The sequence below is a fragment of the Leucopleurus acutus genome, assembly GCF_964270905.1.
Source record: "Leucopleurus acutus genome assembly, chromosome: 12".
Classification (NCBI taxonomy): domain Eukaryota; kingdom Metazoa; phylum Chordata; class Mammalia; order Artiodactyla; family Delphinidae; genus Leucopleurus; species Leucopleurus acutus.
In genome coordinates, this window is record NC_139154.1 from 47,614,232 (window position 1) to 47,629,337 (window position 15,106).

At 41.6% G+C, this 15,106-nt stretch overlaps 1 protein-coding gene across 1 annotated transcript in view; it reads left to right on the forward strand.

Annotated features, from left to right (window-relative positions):
* Nucleotides 1–15,106, forward strand: part of SELENOI (selenoprotein I) — a 44,076-nt gene that overhangs the window by 9,573 nt on the left and 19,397 nt on the right. The window contains exons 2-4 of the mRNA XM_082852182.1: nucleotides 8,321–8,389; nucleotides 8,859–8,967; nucleotides 11,123–11,197. Of these exons, the coding sequence (XP_082708308.1) occupies nucleotides 8,321–8,389; nucleotides 8,859–8,967; nucleotides 11,123–11,197 (253 nt within the window). The remainder of the gene's footprint in view (nucleotides 1–8,320; nucleotides 8,390–8,858; nucleotides 8,968–11,122; nucleotides 11,198–15,106) is intronic.

Sequence of the window (15,106 nt, forward strand, 5' to 3'; positions counted from 1 at the left end):
CAGCACACATTTATTGTCTCACAGTTTCTGTGAGTCAGGGCACCAGTTACCTGGCTCCTCAGCTTGAGGTCTCGCCAGCCTGCAGTGAAGGTGTCAGCTGGGCTGTGCTTCCATCTGGAGTTTGGGGTCCTCATCCAGGCTCATGTGGTTGTTGGCAGAATTCAGTTCTTTCCAGTTGTAGGGCTGAGGCTCTCGGCTCCTAGTAGTTGCCCACTTTTCTGGCCACATGGCCTTCACCATAGGCAGTTCATAACATTGCTGTTTGCTTCTTCAAGGTCAATGGGAGACTCTTCTCCAAACTGTTAAGATGGAGTCTTCGGTAATGAGCTATATCATGGAAGGGACATCTCATCATCTTTGCCCTATAATGTTCTCTCAGTCGAGGCAGTGACATCGATCACCTTCACTATATTCTGTTCGCTAGAAGCAAGTTACAGGTTCCACCCTCAGGGGAACGACTGAACCATCAATAGGAGGGGATTGATTATAAAAGAGCTTGACTCACTGGGGATTACCTTAGGATGTGTCCGCCACAAACTGGAAGACAGAAGAATTGGAGGATACTGTGTTAATAACAGTTTCAGTGGATCTGGGTAGCTCATGATTGTACTTGAGCCAGGAGCGGGTGGTCTGGATTAAAGCAAAGTGATCCATTTCGCAGAAATGTTCCAAGATGATTCATAAAGGATTTACAGTTTAGACCTTCCTGCGTATTAGCTGTTAATCCCTGAATTTTATAGTTTCTTCATCTGTAAAATAGGGAGGAATAATCTACCTTATCTATTTTACAATATCAAATAAGAGAACAAATGTAATTGTACTTTGGAAACTATAAAACATACACATGTAGACATGGTGTTATTAATAGGGGGAGAGTAAGAGCAACTTCCCCTTGTGAAGTGAAAAGTTGCTGTAGACTAGTTCCCGGGGGAAAAGAGTTCCTCTCATCACTGAGGGAGTCACTCTATACTGCCATTTAAGTAAACATGCAGAGTAGTTCATGCATTTATTCATTCATATGTGCAAACACTCAGATATGTTTACTGAACTCCTACTATGCACCAGATGCAGAAAGGATCAGGTCGGGAAGCTTTCTCCGTTCTCTTAACTGCTTCTTTAAATACCAGTGCTCAGTGAGTCCCACGTTTGTATGGGAAGGTAGCTCTTTTGACTGCCTTGATATTTGTTGCGTAAATAACAATTTTTAGTAATTGGGATCTTTTGTTTTATGTTTTTTGCTTAAGTGACTGGCCCAGAGACTTGGAATGCCATTGCTAAAGAACTCTGCTCCAGGAGTGGTAGAGCACATGTTGGCCACAATGGATCCTGCCCCTGTAAAGACTTACGCCTAAACATGATTGAGTCATGAGACCTGTCAGCAAGGGACTGACCTCCATACCATACCAATACCACACCAGACACTGAGCTTCACTGTGCAGGGGGAGAGAAGAGAGTTGACATTTCTTTTCTCTCTCCTGAGTTCTTAAGAAAGGTTGATAATGTGTTTCTTTCATTATGTCTGCAAAGTTGGTATGAGCAATAAGTAACTTCATACAGTGAACCCAGTTGTGAACTAAAATTGGTTCTTTGTGACTATCCTGCCTTTTATTCCTAAAAACATGGATGATTTGGAACTCAAGAATTTGGGGAATCATTTTAAAAAGTCAGAAACATCATTTTGAGTCTGCTTACATCTGAAGTGATTAACTATAAGTGCTGTTTATAAACTATTATTAGCTTGTACTCAATCCATACTTTATGGATTTCCGTGGTTAACTAAAATATGTTTCATAAGTGTAAAGTTTATATTTCAAATGGGTAAAGACAGGCTTTGAATTAAAAATCATTTGATAGTTGGAGACTTATCCTCCTTATATTGATTAGAAGACAAAGCAAGGGAAACCTGCATCTGTTTATAGATGTTAGATCTTACCATCTGTATTAGTATTAGATGGGATACTAGCCTCAGTCTAATTAATAAGTTGTCCAAAACTCTGTACTTAGTGCAAGGGTGTGTCAGTTCAGTCAGTTTTCTTATCAGTGTATAGAAAGGATTTAAAGTACATGTATAAGGGAAATACTTTTAGGTCCAACAAAGTGCTTCCATAGTTTTCCTTTTGTTAGAGCCAATTTCCTTCTTAAATTAAGAGGAGGCACATTTCTAATGCCCTTCTCAAAAATGGGCACTTTATAGCATATTTTGGAAGTAATTTAGAGTCATTGTACTGCTCCTGGCCTAACCCGTAATCGTCTCTTGCCTGGTATACTGTAACAGTCTCACAACTATTTTGCACCTTTGCCCCCCTCCAGTCCATTTTCTACACTGTAAACAGTGGGATCCTTTAATAATATAAATCAGGATATGCACTGGGCTTATGATAAAATAAAACTCACTGTGGACCTTTGGGTGGTGTCTGCCCACGTCTCCAGTGTCATTTCATACCACTCTTCCTCGCTCACTCACTACGCTGTGGCTCCATTGGCCTCCCTCCACTCTGTGGTCCTTCCACATTTTGTTCTCTGCTTAGAAGGCATCTTGGCATGCACGCCCCCCTCCCAACACCTATAAACCACACACACACCACACACACACACACACACACACTGCCACACATATATTCTTTATTTTCTTTCTCCTTTTTAAGGTATAAATTATATACAAACGCACAGATCTTAAGTACACAATTTGATGAATTTTGTATATGTATGTAACCACCACCATGATAAAGAATTATTTTTAGCATCTCGGAGGGCCCCCATTTAGTCCCTCTCACCAGACTGCTATTATGACCTCTTTTTGCCATAAATTAATTTTGTCTGATTTTGAACTTCATATAAATGGAATCTCCAACAGCGTGTTCTCTTTAGGGTCTACCTTGTTTGACTCACTGTTCTGTCTCATACATGCTTTACCTGTCTTCTCATCTTCTAGGACTCAGCTTAAGTGTCCCCTCCCCTGAAAAGCTTTCTCTGAGCACCCTGACTAGGCACATTCCCAGCCCCCTGGTCCTCTGATACAAACACCTTGTTTATTGTCTTCACAGTATTGGTCACATCTTGTGATTACGACTTGTTTTCTTGCTTAGCATCCGTCTCACCCTAGACTGGACTTGGTGAACCTAGGAAACTTTGGTCTTGTTCACCATTCTCTTTCTGGTGGCCTAGCACAGTGCCTGGCACAATCATAGGCACTCAGTCACAATTATTTGTTGACTTTACTGAATGAAGAATGAACTCTGCTTTATTTCCTGACTTGTACTGAAGTTACAAGTTGTAGTTACAAGTTGTAGAAAGTTGAAACTTTCTAATATTTGACAGAATATTATCTAAGATAATTCTGGATTTCACTAAGACTTTATGAAAATCTTTTCTCGTGGGTGACATAGACTAATTCCCGTAGATGACAGTATGGAATTCTGTACCCAAATAAAAATGACTAAATGTATTAATAGCAATCTTGAGGGGAATGTTTAGAAGTTCTACCTTGATCAGCATTTTTACAGAGACTTGTGTGAAGGCATTGCTGGCATGACAGCTTTACATGCTGAGAGTTTGGGGGGCAGAGCTGGTACCTTGGATAACTGAGTCTGACCCTGAGGAGATCGGAGGAGATAGAAAGATGAGTGGACTCTAGCAAGATGAAATGTTAAAATGGTAAATATAGGGTCTTACACTTAGTTTCCAACAGTCAGCGTCATATTAACGCAGAGAAAGGTGGCTTTGCAGTCTGTATAAGAAAGGCCTGAGGGGGTAAGGTGGCTGTGAAGGTGTGTGTAAGTCTGCAGTATGACTTTGTTGCCTCAGGAAATTAATACTGTGTTGAGCATCTGTTAGAGAAATAAGTTGTTGAGGAAGAAGACCTTATGGTCATGTTCTCCTTTGTGCTCATGCACCGCTTGAAATATTCCTTTTGCCCTGGGTCACACTTTTGTTTTGGTTTAACCACAAAATGTATTGTCTGGAGCACTGGTTGTCAAACTGAAGCCCCCGGACACCTGTTTTGTGAATAAAGTTTTATTGGAACACAGCATGCCTCTTTGTTTTCTTATTTTCTGGGACTTCTTTCTGCTTCAGTGGCAGTTTTGGGTATTGTTACAGAGACCATTTGGCCTGCAAAGCCTAAAATATTTGCTCTCTGGCATTTTCCAGAAAAAGCTTTCCAACCTCTGGTCTAGAGAATTAGACCTAGATGATGAAGAGAGTGAAACTTTGGCAAGAGAGTAACAGCAAAAGGAACATGAGATTTTTTAACCAGGTGAAGAGAAGGTTTAGGTGTGACAGGCAGAGCCATCTTCAGATGTTTGAAGCATTATTGTTTGGAAAAAAATTGGACCCTTGTCTGCTTGGCTTTGTTAGGGGAATTGAAAACATGATAGGAAATATGGGGTGAGGGGAGGATTTTGTTAGCATATAGAAAAGTTGTTTTAACATTGGATTGGGCTATTTCTAGAAGTAATGAGTTTTTTGGTAACCAGAGGCATTTAAAAAGAGGCCAGGGACTTCCCTGGCGGTCCAGTGGTTGGGATTCCACGCTTCCACTGCAGGGCACACTGGTTTGATCCCTGGTTGGGGAACTAAGATCCGCATGCTGCGCAGTGCAGCCAAAAATTAAAAAATAAATAAAGAGGTCAGGGACTTCCCTGGTGGCGCAGCAGTTAAGAATCTGCCTGCCAATGCAGGCGACATGGGTTCGAGCCGTGGTCCGGGAAGATCCCACATGCCGCAGAGCAACTAAGCCCATGCGCCACAACTGCTGGCCTGCGCTCTAGGGCCCACGAGCCACAACTACTGAAGCCCGTGTGCCACAACTACTGAGCCCACGCGCCTAGAGTCTGTGCTCCGCAACAAGAGAAGCCACCACAATGAGAACCCCGCGCACCACAACAAAGAGTAGCCCCCACTCGCCGCAACTAGAGAAAGCCCCGCGCATAGCAACGAAGACCCAACGCAGCCAAAAATAAATAAATAAAATAAATTAAAAAAATAAAGAGGCCAGATGACTGTTTTACCTATTCACATAGGTGAGGGGCAGGCACGTGAGAACTAGATATCTCCTGAACTCTTGTGGTTCTGAGATTCTGCCTTGGAATGATTCTCAAACTCAGGTTGTGGTTCTCAAGCCTTTCTCCAGGGCACTGGATTAGTCTGGCCCAACAGATTGTAGATCAAGCAAGTCCTGCAGGCCTTAAACAGGGGATTATTACCTTGTTCAGATATTCTGGTGTATACCAAAACATCATTCCAATAGAAAATAATATATTTAACAGGCATTAACTAAATTTGGTTTAGCTCCTTTAAAATTTTACTTATTTTTTCAGGCATGTGGAAGGTGTGACTCATTCTTCTTTCCTCCTATTGATTCACAAGACAGTTTCAAGTTTCTTTGTTTATACCAAGTGATATGTGACCTTGAAAAATACTCAGGTGTGTAAGGCTAGAGCACAGAGTGCTCTTTAGGTTTACTGTTTGCTACCTTTTGTAATCTCATATTAGATTTCCTTGTTATACTTGAGCTTATCTGCTATTATTATTAAAGGTAAAAAATGCAGTTAGGCAGACTGACCTATTTGTATTGAGTTCTATAATCTTTTCATACTTCTACTCGTCTCCTGAAATAGAAATTTAGAGTTAAAACTTCAGAATTTGGGGACTTCCCTGGTGGCACAGGGGTTAAGAATCCGCCTGCCAATGCAGGGGACACGGGTTCGACCCCTGGTCCAGGAAGATCCCACATGCCGTGGAGCAACTAAGCCCATGCACCACAACTACTAAGCCTGTGCTTTAGAGCCTGCAAGCCACAACTACTGAAGCCCACGCGCCTAGAGCCTGTGCTTTGCAACAAGAGAAGCCACCGCAATGAGAAGCCTGTGCACCACAACGAAGAGTAGCCCCAGCTTGCCGCAACTACAGAAAGCCCGCATGCAGCAACGAAGACCCAACACAGCCAAAAAAAAAAGAAAAAAAAAGTTGAAATGTTATAATAGCGGAAATAAAGAGATTTAAAAGAGAGAAAAAACTTCAGAATTTAAAAAGAGGAGCTTTTCAAATCAAAATACCATGAGTAAATGACCTTCTTTTAGACGTAAATTCAAATTATGGAAAGCTGGTGGATGAGAGTCATTCAGCAAACATTTGAATTAAGAGCCTTGTACTTTGTACATCATATTAACTATTCGTGTGATGTCAAATTGTTTTCTTCTGATTTGGACTTCTTATAACTTTTGTACTTTGCAGTAGATGGTGGACTTGAAATTTGTGGTTTTCCAGTTTATCTGACCTGCTGGCTACGTCATGTGGGTCTGGGTTCGGACTTTGGTGAAATGGAGGAGGCCGTGGCCCTCCCGCCTTGTCACTGGCAGCTTTTCAGGGTTCATATTGGTTGCATGGCCTCAGGTCTGAAAACTTAAATTCAGGCAGTCCTATCAGCTGGGGACTCCTTCATTCTACAGAGGTTCAGGTGTCATGGTATCTGTTATGTGGCAAAGCTTTGCAGGCTGTAGAGAACCATGCACGTAGAAGTTGATTTTAGCGAGAACAGTAATACTTAAGGAGGCTCCAGCTGCGAGTCTGGGTGCAGCTGCAGAGCTTCTCTGGCCAGTGTTCTCCTTCACCATTTTCTTTCCACTGTCTGTCTCAGATCTTTTGTCCAGGATATCGCATTTCATCAGAATGAGTTGGAGAAATGGAGGCACTCAGCCATGGATTCTGTTGAGTAAACATTTGACTTACTAGCTAACTCTCTTTGCTAGTAGTATTTTAAATTGTTTCTATTTATTTACTTTTTTGCTCCATCACACTTTTAAATCTTGAAACACTGATGAGAAATATTTCCTGCATATCCATAAAACATTCAGGAAGAAATATTGATGTTTAATTATGATTTTTTTAAAAATCAGTTGCTCAGATGCTTACTACTTATTTTTTGGGTTGGCCTTAACGGAAAAACCCAAACGAACTTTTTGGCCAACGCAATATATTCATACTAAACAAATACAAAGCACAGTTGAAACTTTTTTCAGGCATTTGACTAGTATGACATCTTTTAAATGAGAGCTTGTTGAATTAGGTAGTATTCCCACTCCCTGAGGGTGAGAATTAAGTTGTCCCTTACCTATTTTGTATCCCTTCTTCCCCACACCTAGTGGGTGCTTCCTACATGCCAGGCACTCCAGTGTGTATGTGTTTGTGTGTGTGTGTGTTTGTGTCTCTGATGAATAAGTCATCAACATGACTCTTAAAGTATTACATAATTACATACAGATATTTTGTTAAAATTTTCTTTGAAGTTTTACTAAATAGCTCAACAGTTGGGGAATACATTTGAACACCCTAACCTGTTGTTTTCTTCTTTTGCTTATTTAAGCAATCCATTTTCCAGCTGTAAAGGGATCTGTCATTCCTTTGGTGCTCAGAACACAGTAATGGTACCTAATGCTTATATAGCACTAACTGTGGGCTAGGTACTGCTCTAAGCACTTCCTGTATGTTATCAATTTATCTAATCCTTATGGCAATCCTTTGAGGTAAAGGCTGTGATCCTCATTTTACAGGTGAAGCAACTAAGAGAGAGAGGTTAAGTAACTTACCCAAGGTTGTACCATTAATAAGTGCATTAGTAATGGTGTCAAGGGTAAAACAGCTAGATTCCCGTTAGTTGAGAGGGATGAAGGAGGTTGAGAAAGTCAGTGTGTGAATGCACACAGTGTGCTCATTATCCTGCAAATAAGTGAGCACTTGAAAGCAATATAAAATTTTCTGCTGCAACATTGTAATATTATAAATATTATACAAAGATGTGCTTGGCCATCTTTGCCCCATTCATACTGCTTCTCCAGTTCTGTTATTTAGAAAAGGACATTGTATAACTAGATATATTCTCTAGGTTTTTTTTAACTATTATTTTCTTTTTAAAAAAATTTATATATTTTTGGCTGTGTTGGGTCTTCGTTGCTGCACGTGGGCTCTCTCTAGTTGCAGTGAGCGGGGGCTGCTCTTTGTCACGGTGTGTGGGCTTCTCACTGCGGTGGCTTCTCTTGTTGTGGAGCACAGGCTCTAGGTGCGCAGGCTTCAGTAGTTGGCATGCACGGGTTCTAGAACGCAGGCTCAGTAGTTGTGGTGCACGGGCTTAGTTGCTTTGCGGCATGTGGGATCTTCCTGGACCAGGGATCGAACCCGTGTCGCCTGCATTGGCAGGCGGATTCTCAACCACTGCACCACCAGGGAAGTCCCTGTACCATTATTTTCATTTGAGAAATATTGTTCTAAATACTTGCTGGTATGCAAGGATTAACTCTGAATATTGTTTTTCATTTCTTAACAGTACAGTGCCGTGGATACCAATCCGCTCTCTCTGTATGTCATGCATCCGTTTTGGAACACTGTAGTGAAGGTAAGATGATTAATAAGCATGTACTTAGGTTTTAGTAAGTTTTAAATATTTTAAACTACTTTATGGAGTATTACAGACCAACTGTCAGTTCAGTAAGACATTTAGAGAAACTGCCTCTCCCATCCTCCTTTCCTTTAGTCACATACCTTTTGATTTATCTCATCATTGACGTATAAGCTTATACTCTAGATCTATCATATTTATAAAATGCTTCTTAAATTTTTCTAAAATAAATATAATGTTATGATTATAAAAGTTTGTTGATTATAGAATTATTTAAAATATAGAAAATAGACTTATTTCTATTAACTGATTACGGTTTATAATTTGATATATATATTTATAATTCCTGTATATATGGTCTTTCAAATTCATAGTTTTTGTTTTGACACATTTGCATGTTGTGGTATGTAGTGGACAGAGAGATTTCTCTACTTTCATTATTCTGTAATTATTTTGAAACAAATAGGTATTTCCTACTTGGCTGGCTCCAAATCTGATAACCTTTTCTGGCTTTCTGCTGGTTGTGTTCAATTTTCTGCTTATGGCATACTTTGATCCCGACTTTTATGCTTCAGGTAAGATTATTACTTTAATATAAAATCTTAAATGTCTAAATAGCAAAAAATGAGATATGGTTATTTTCTAATTCTATTAAGATGCTTGCATTTCTGAAAAGTTTTGAATATTAGAAGGGTTGTAAAATGTTAGAATTGGGTGTAAAGGCTAAGTTGTGTTTTTACAATCTGTTATGTATGTTTCTAATAAGTTCTAGAAACCAATTTGGCTATTGAATTTAGATATGCTGTCTAAAAAGCAATGAGGTTTTTGTAAATAAAGAGTAATGGGATTTATAAGAAGATGGAAAAGTAGGACTCTGAAGTTTTGCCTGAAAATGAGAATAAGCAAGGCCCAGCATACCTACCAGTTCCAGAAATATCCCTTCCCCTTTTCTAGGTATGGAATAAAAATCCCCCTTTTCTAAAGGCAATGTGGTCTCTCTTTCCTCTGCTCAGCACTTGTACGTACCTTTAATAACTCCCAGTTTCTTCTGAAAATGGTTGTTAGACCTTAGATATTTATTGACAGAAGTCTGGGCCCTTACTGAGGACGGGACGCAAAATGCACCTTTGGAGGCAGTTTTCAGCTTATTCCCAACGTCTTCCTTCAGACCCACTGCTATCTTGCTTCCTCCCACACCCCAGCTTCTGCCCCGGCTGGACAAGAGAACCTGGAGCACATCTGGGATGAGGGGGGATATGTGGGAAACAGTTTATTCTTATTGCTCAGCTGGTGGATGGAGTTGAGAGGAACAGAAAGATGGAGGTAGATGAGTATTTTTTGTATTCTAAGTTAGAAGATATTTTCAATAAGAATACTTATAAATGATGTAGTCAGGAGTTTTAGTACTATAATTCCAGGGTCCCCAACCCCTGGGCCGCGGACCGGTACCGGTCCTCGGCCTGTTAGCCACCGGGCTGCACGGCAGGAGGTGAGCAAGGGCCGGGCAAGCGAAGCTTCATCTGCCGCTCGCCCTCGCTCGCATTAACCACCTGAAACACCAGCACCGCCCCCCCTCCCCCATCCATGGAAAGATTGTCTTCCATGAAACCGGTCCCTGGTGCCAGAAAGGTTGGGGACCGCTGCTACAATTCATCTGTGTTGTGGGTTCAGCAGACGTTTGTGCACTGACCTAGAGAAATTAACAATCACTGACAACATTGTTTTTGTAGGAGAATTTGGAGTTTCAAACACTTAATGACTTTTCATATTATAGGAATTATGAATATTGAAACTCTGCCTATGCCTGACTTTATCAACTGAAAATTTTAGGCATAGCTTCTGTATATGTAATAGAATGGTAATTCAAGATCATTACCATTACCATGCTTAAATTTCATTAAGCATGGTTTTGATATTGTGGGGTTTTTTTAAATTGTATTTTAATCCTCAGAACAGCCTCAAAAGTTTATCTTTGAAACTAGAAATAGTATTTTCTCTGACTAAATAAGACTATTTACTTAGTTACTAAGAGAACTAAAAATACGTAAATATATGTATTTCTCCAAGTCATACAACTTGAAGGGCCAGATTAACCATCTAGTCCCAGTATATTTGGGAAGTGGAAGACAGGAAGGTTAAATGGTATATTCAGGGCCACACTGCTCGTTGGTCACAGAGCCAGGACTAGAACCCAGAGCTGAATCTCACTTGTTTTATCTTGGTGGGGGGGAAGTGAGGTCCAGACATTTCAGAACGATTTTGTTGCCAGAATCATCCAGTTGAGGTAATTTACCTAGACACAAATCAAAAGGTCTTTCGTTCAGCTAATTAATAATTTAGTGAGAGAGTATAGGTTGAAAGCTTAATACATGTTTGTAGTATAATCATAAACAACAAGGATCAGATTAAACACAAGCATTTTTTGAATTCCAAAAACATTATTTTTCATTCTAGGCACATAAGTAATTTTCAAGTGAAGATAGTCAGTCTTGAGTTATGATTAAAGCTCAAAATAAATGCCTATTGTTTATGAGGGGTTGGGCAGTTACTTTTGTTTTGTCAGAGTTTGCTGATACATTCTAATATTTACCTAGTTCTGCATTCGAAATATATTGTAAAGTACTTCAGCTTCTGTTTAATAAATAGAAACATTTCTCATTGGCAGTATGGGCTATGGTAAGAACAGTTGTACTTAGACTGTGTTAAAATCTGAGTTGCTTTCCTTTACAGCACCAGGTCACAAGCATGTACCTGACTGGGTCTGGATTGTAGTGGGCATCCTCAACTTCGTAGCCTACACTCTTGGTAAGAAATTGGCAAATAGTCAGTGGCTGGTGAAACTGTCAGCAAGGATAGCCACCGCACGTTTTCTCCTGTGCTTAATTCATTTTAACTAGGGTTTATTAATATCCTGTTCAATTTGATAAATACGTTCTTGAGTTTCTCTGTGAAAAATATTGTCATTTGCTGGGAATTCAAAGAATAAGATAGGAGTTGGCAAACTACCACTTGTACGCCAAATCTGGCCTGTTGTCTGTTTTTTTGCTTTTTTTTTTTTTGCGTTACGCGGGCCTCTCACTGTTGTGGGCTCTCCTGTTGCGGAGCACAGGCTCCAGACGCGCAGGCCCAGCAGCCATGGCTTACGGGCCCAGCCGCTCCGCGGCACATGGGATCCTCCCAGACCGGGGCACGAACCCGCGTCCCCTGCATCGGCAGGCGGACTCTCAACCACTGCGCCACCAGGGAAGCACCTGTTGTCTGTTTTTGTAAGTGAAGTTTTACTGGAACACAGCTATGCTCATTCCTTTACGTGTCTGTGGCTGCTTTCCTGCAGCAGAGACATAGTTGAGTAGTTGTAACAGAGGCCATTTGGCCCACAGTGCCTAAAATATTTACTGTTTGGCCCTTTACAAGAAATATTTCCCAACCCTGGAATAAGACATCATTTTTGCCATGAGTTTGGAAAGCAGTACTGACATATCAAATAACTGCAGAATACTGAGAGAGATGCTGTAATAGAGCATAGTGGGAGAACAAATATAGAAGTGATCAATTCTCATTTGGTGGAGGGGGCGTGGTCAGGGAAGGCCACTGAGCCAGGCTACACCATGTATTCTGCCAAGGGTGCGTTTCGTTGGGATCATCTGTGTGACTTGTCCTGCATTCTCTTTTTCTTCCCTGCTTTATTTTTCTCCATAGCACTTAAAACCATATGACCCCCTTGTATGTTGTCTGCTCTAAAATGTAAGTTCCTTGAGGGTGGGTACTTATCTTGCTCGCTGTGTACCCAGTGTTATAAGAACAGTGCCTGCTCCATAGGAGGTACTCAGTATGTGGTTTTTAAATGAATGTGAAGTAGCAGACCCTGACTTAAAGTTGCTTAGGTCTCTTCAGATAAAAATGACTTGTATTCACAAAACCAGGGTAATTTGGTACAGGATTAAATGCTGATGTGGTGGATGACCAGAGCTGCAAGAGTTTGGGGAAGGAAGAGAATGAAATCAAGAAGAATTAGGCAAAAACTTAGTTAAAAGATCTACATTTAGACAGAGGCTTTTGTGCATTTGTTATTAAAGATGAGTTGGTTTTAATGGGACTTCCCTGGAGGTCCAGTGGTTGAGACTCCGCACTTCCACTGCAGCGGGCACGGGAACTAAGATGCCACATGCTGTGTGGTGTGGCCAAAAAAACAAAATTTTTTTTTTGCTATAGGATTTGGTTGCCAAGGACTGCAAGAGGAATAGGGAAAAGGAGAGGCCTGTGTGCTCTGGCTTTTAACAGCATGTCATGAGAGTCTTTTTTTTTTTTTTTTAATTTATTTATTGGCTGTGTTGGTCTTTGTTGCGGTGCGTGGGCTTCTCACTGAGGTGGCTTCTCTGTTTTTTTTTTTGCGGTACACGGGCCTCTCACTGTTGTGGCCTCTCCCGTTGCGGAGCACAGGCTCCGGCTGCGCAGGCTCAGCGGCCATGGCTCGTGGGCCCAGCCACTCCGCGGCATGTGGGATCTTCCCGGACTGGAGCACGAACCCGTGTCCCCTGCATCAGCAGGCGGACTCTCAACCACTGCGCCATCAGGGAAGCCCCTCTTTTTTTTTTAAATTAATTTATTTTTTAAATCTTTGGCTGCATTGGGTCTTTGTTGCTGCGCGCGGGCTTTCTCTAGTTGGGGCGAGCGGGGGCTCCTCTACGTTGTGGTGCACGGGCTTCTCATAGCGGTGGCTTCTCTTGTTGCAGAGCACAGCCCCTAAGCGCGTGGGCTTCAGCACTTATGGCACATGGGCTCATTAGTTGAGGCACACGGGCTTAGTTGCTCCACGGCATGTGGGATCCTCCGGGACCAGGGCTCGAACCTGTGTCCCCTGCACTGGCAGGCGGATTCCTAACCACTGCACCACCAGGGAAGTCCCGAGGTGGCTTCTCTTGTTGCAGAGCACAGGCTCTAGGTGTGCGGGCTTCAGTAGTTGCGACACGCAGGCTCAGTCGTTGTGGCTCATGGGCTCAGTAGTTGTGGCACATGGGCTTAGTTGCTCCGTGGCATGTGGAATCTTCGCGAACCAGGGCTTAAACCCGTGTCCCCTGCATTGGCAGGCGGATTCTTAACCACTGTACCACCAGGGAAGTCCCCGTAAGAGTCTTTTGAAGTACTGTACCATCTACCTGTTTCAGGTCTCCACAATTCTGGCAAAAATCCTGATCTAACATGAACTGTTTGTTGCAAAACCTGCCTTGAAGCAACAATTTATAGCCTTCATTTATGCTACTAGTGTGACTATCCTTATGCTTTGCTGCAGAAATATCAGTGTGTTTGATCACAGGGTGCTGCTGTAGCTTCTGCTGGTGGCTTTTTCATAATATATAGGTTATGTGCTGAATTGCCTTTCTTATGAAAAAACATTGTGAGACTTATCTAGACCCCAGACTTATGGGGCTAGAACGGGTTCAGTGAGAAGACGTACAAAACCTAATTAATATGTAGTTCATGAATATAATATTTGTAATAACTGCACAGAAGTTGCACCGAGAATAGGAAATTAAGTCAGCAAATAATAAGAAAAGACTTTTAGGATATATTTTAACTACTTGGGGCAGAAAAGTTCCCAATCCTATATAACAGAGATCTAGTGTTTGGGCCAGAGTTTGAGATTCATCCTTTCATATATTCCTTCAACAACATTTTTAAAGGCCCTCTTTGCCACAAACTGAGCTAGGCACTGGGGATAACACTGTGGTGAGCAAGATAAACACAGTAATGATAAGGAATTTTTAATTCCTTGAATCTGAATCTTTACAATTAGTCTAATTCTGATGCACTTAGTTAACAAAACTGTTTCTTTGGAGGAGGAATTTTTATAATTCAGACTCTTCTTCCTTTTTAACTAGGTTGTACCATTCTCTCTTCCTCCCCGCGCCAACCCCCCCCCCGCCCCCCCCCCCCCGCTCCTCTGTTTTCGCCCCTGTGTGAAGGTGTTCCCCTGTGTGAAGGTGTTCCCCTGTGTGCTTTCTCTTTCTCTTTCTCCTTCCTTATTCCCTTGGTAATCCTGATCCTTAACACTATTGAGTTGACTCCCGTGTTAGTATCTAGCCCTTATCTACCTTCTGAGTTGCTAGTAAGTATCCTTAGGTTGAGTTGTTCGACATTACCATATGGATGTCCTGCTAACACTTCAATTTCAGCATCTAAAACTGTACTCGGATCTTTTCTATCAGTCTTGCTCCTTCAGATTTTCTTATTTCTGTTAATACTACCACTCTCTTAGTTACACAGACGGGAGATTTTGGAGATGGTCTTCTTGCCCTTCGGCCTCACCTCTCGTCTTTTGTTGCACTGTCATTTTTATTTTCTTAATATCTCGCCTTCCTCCAGCTTTTTATGCCCACTGCATTCCATCTCAATTTAGGCCTACTAAGTAGGGTTCCTCTCCCAGCCTGTCCTTCCCACCAATATCAAGTGGGTCTTCCTGAAGCACTGCATTGCTTTTCTCTTTGTAATCCTCTACTCAGATAATTGTAGTAGCTCCTCAGACTCTCTGATACCTTTAAACTGGCTCAGACCTTCCTTCTAGCCTCTTTAGACTGCCATCTTCACATACTAGTTTCTGGTCAAATTAAAGTACTTGGCATTCTCTGCACACACATGTGCTTTTCCATCTCGGTGTTTTTGCCGATAGCACTCCTCCTCTTGAAATGACACACTCCTTTATCTCCTATCTACCGA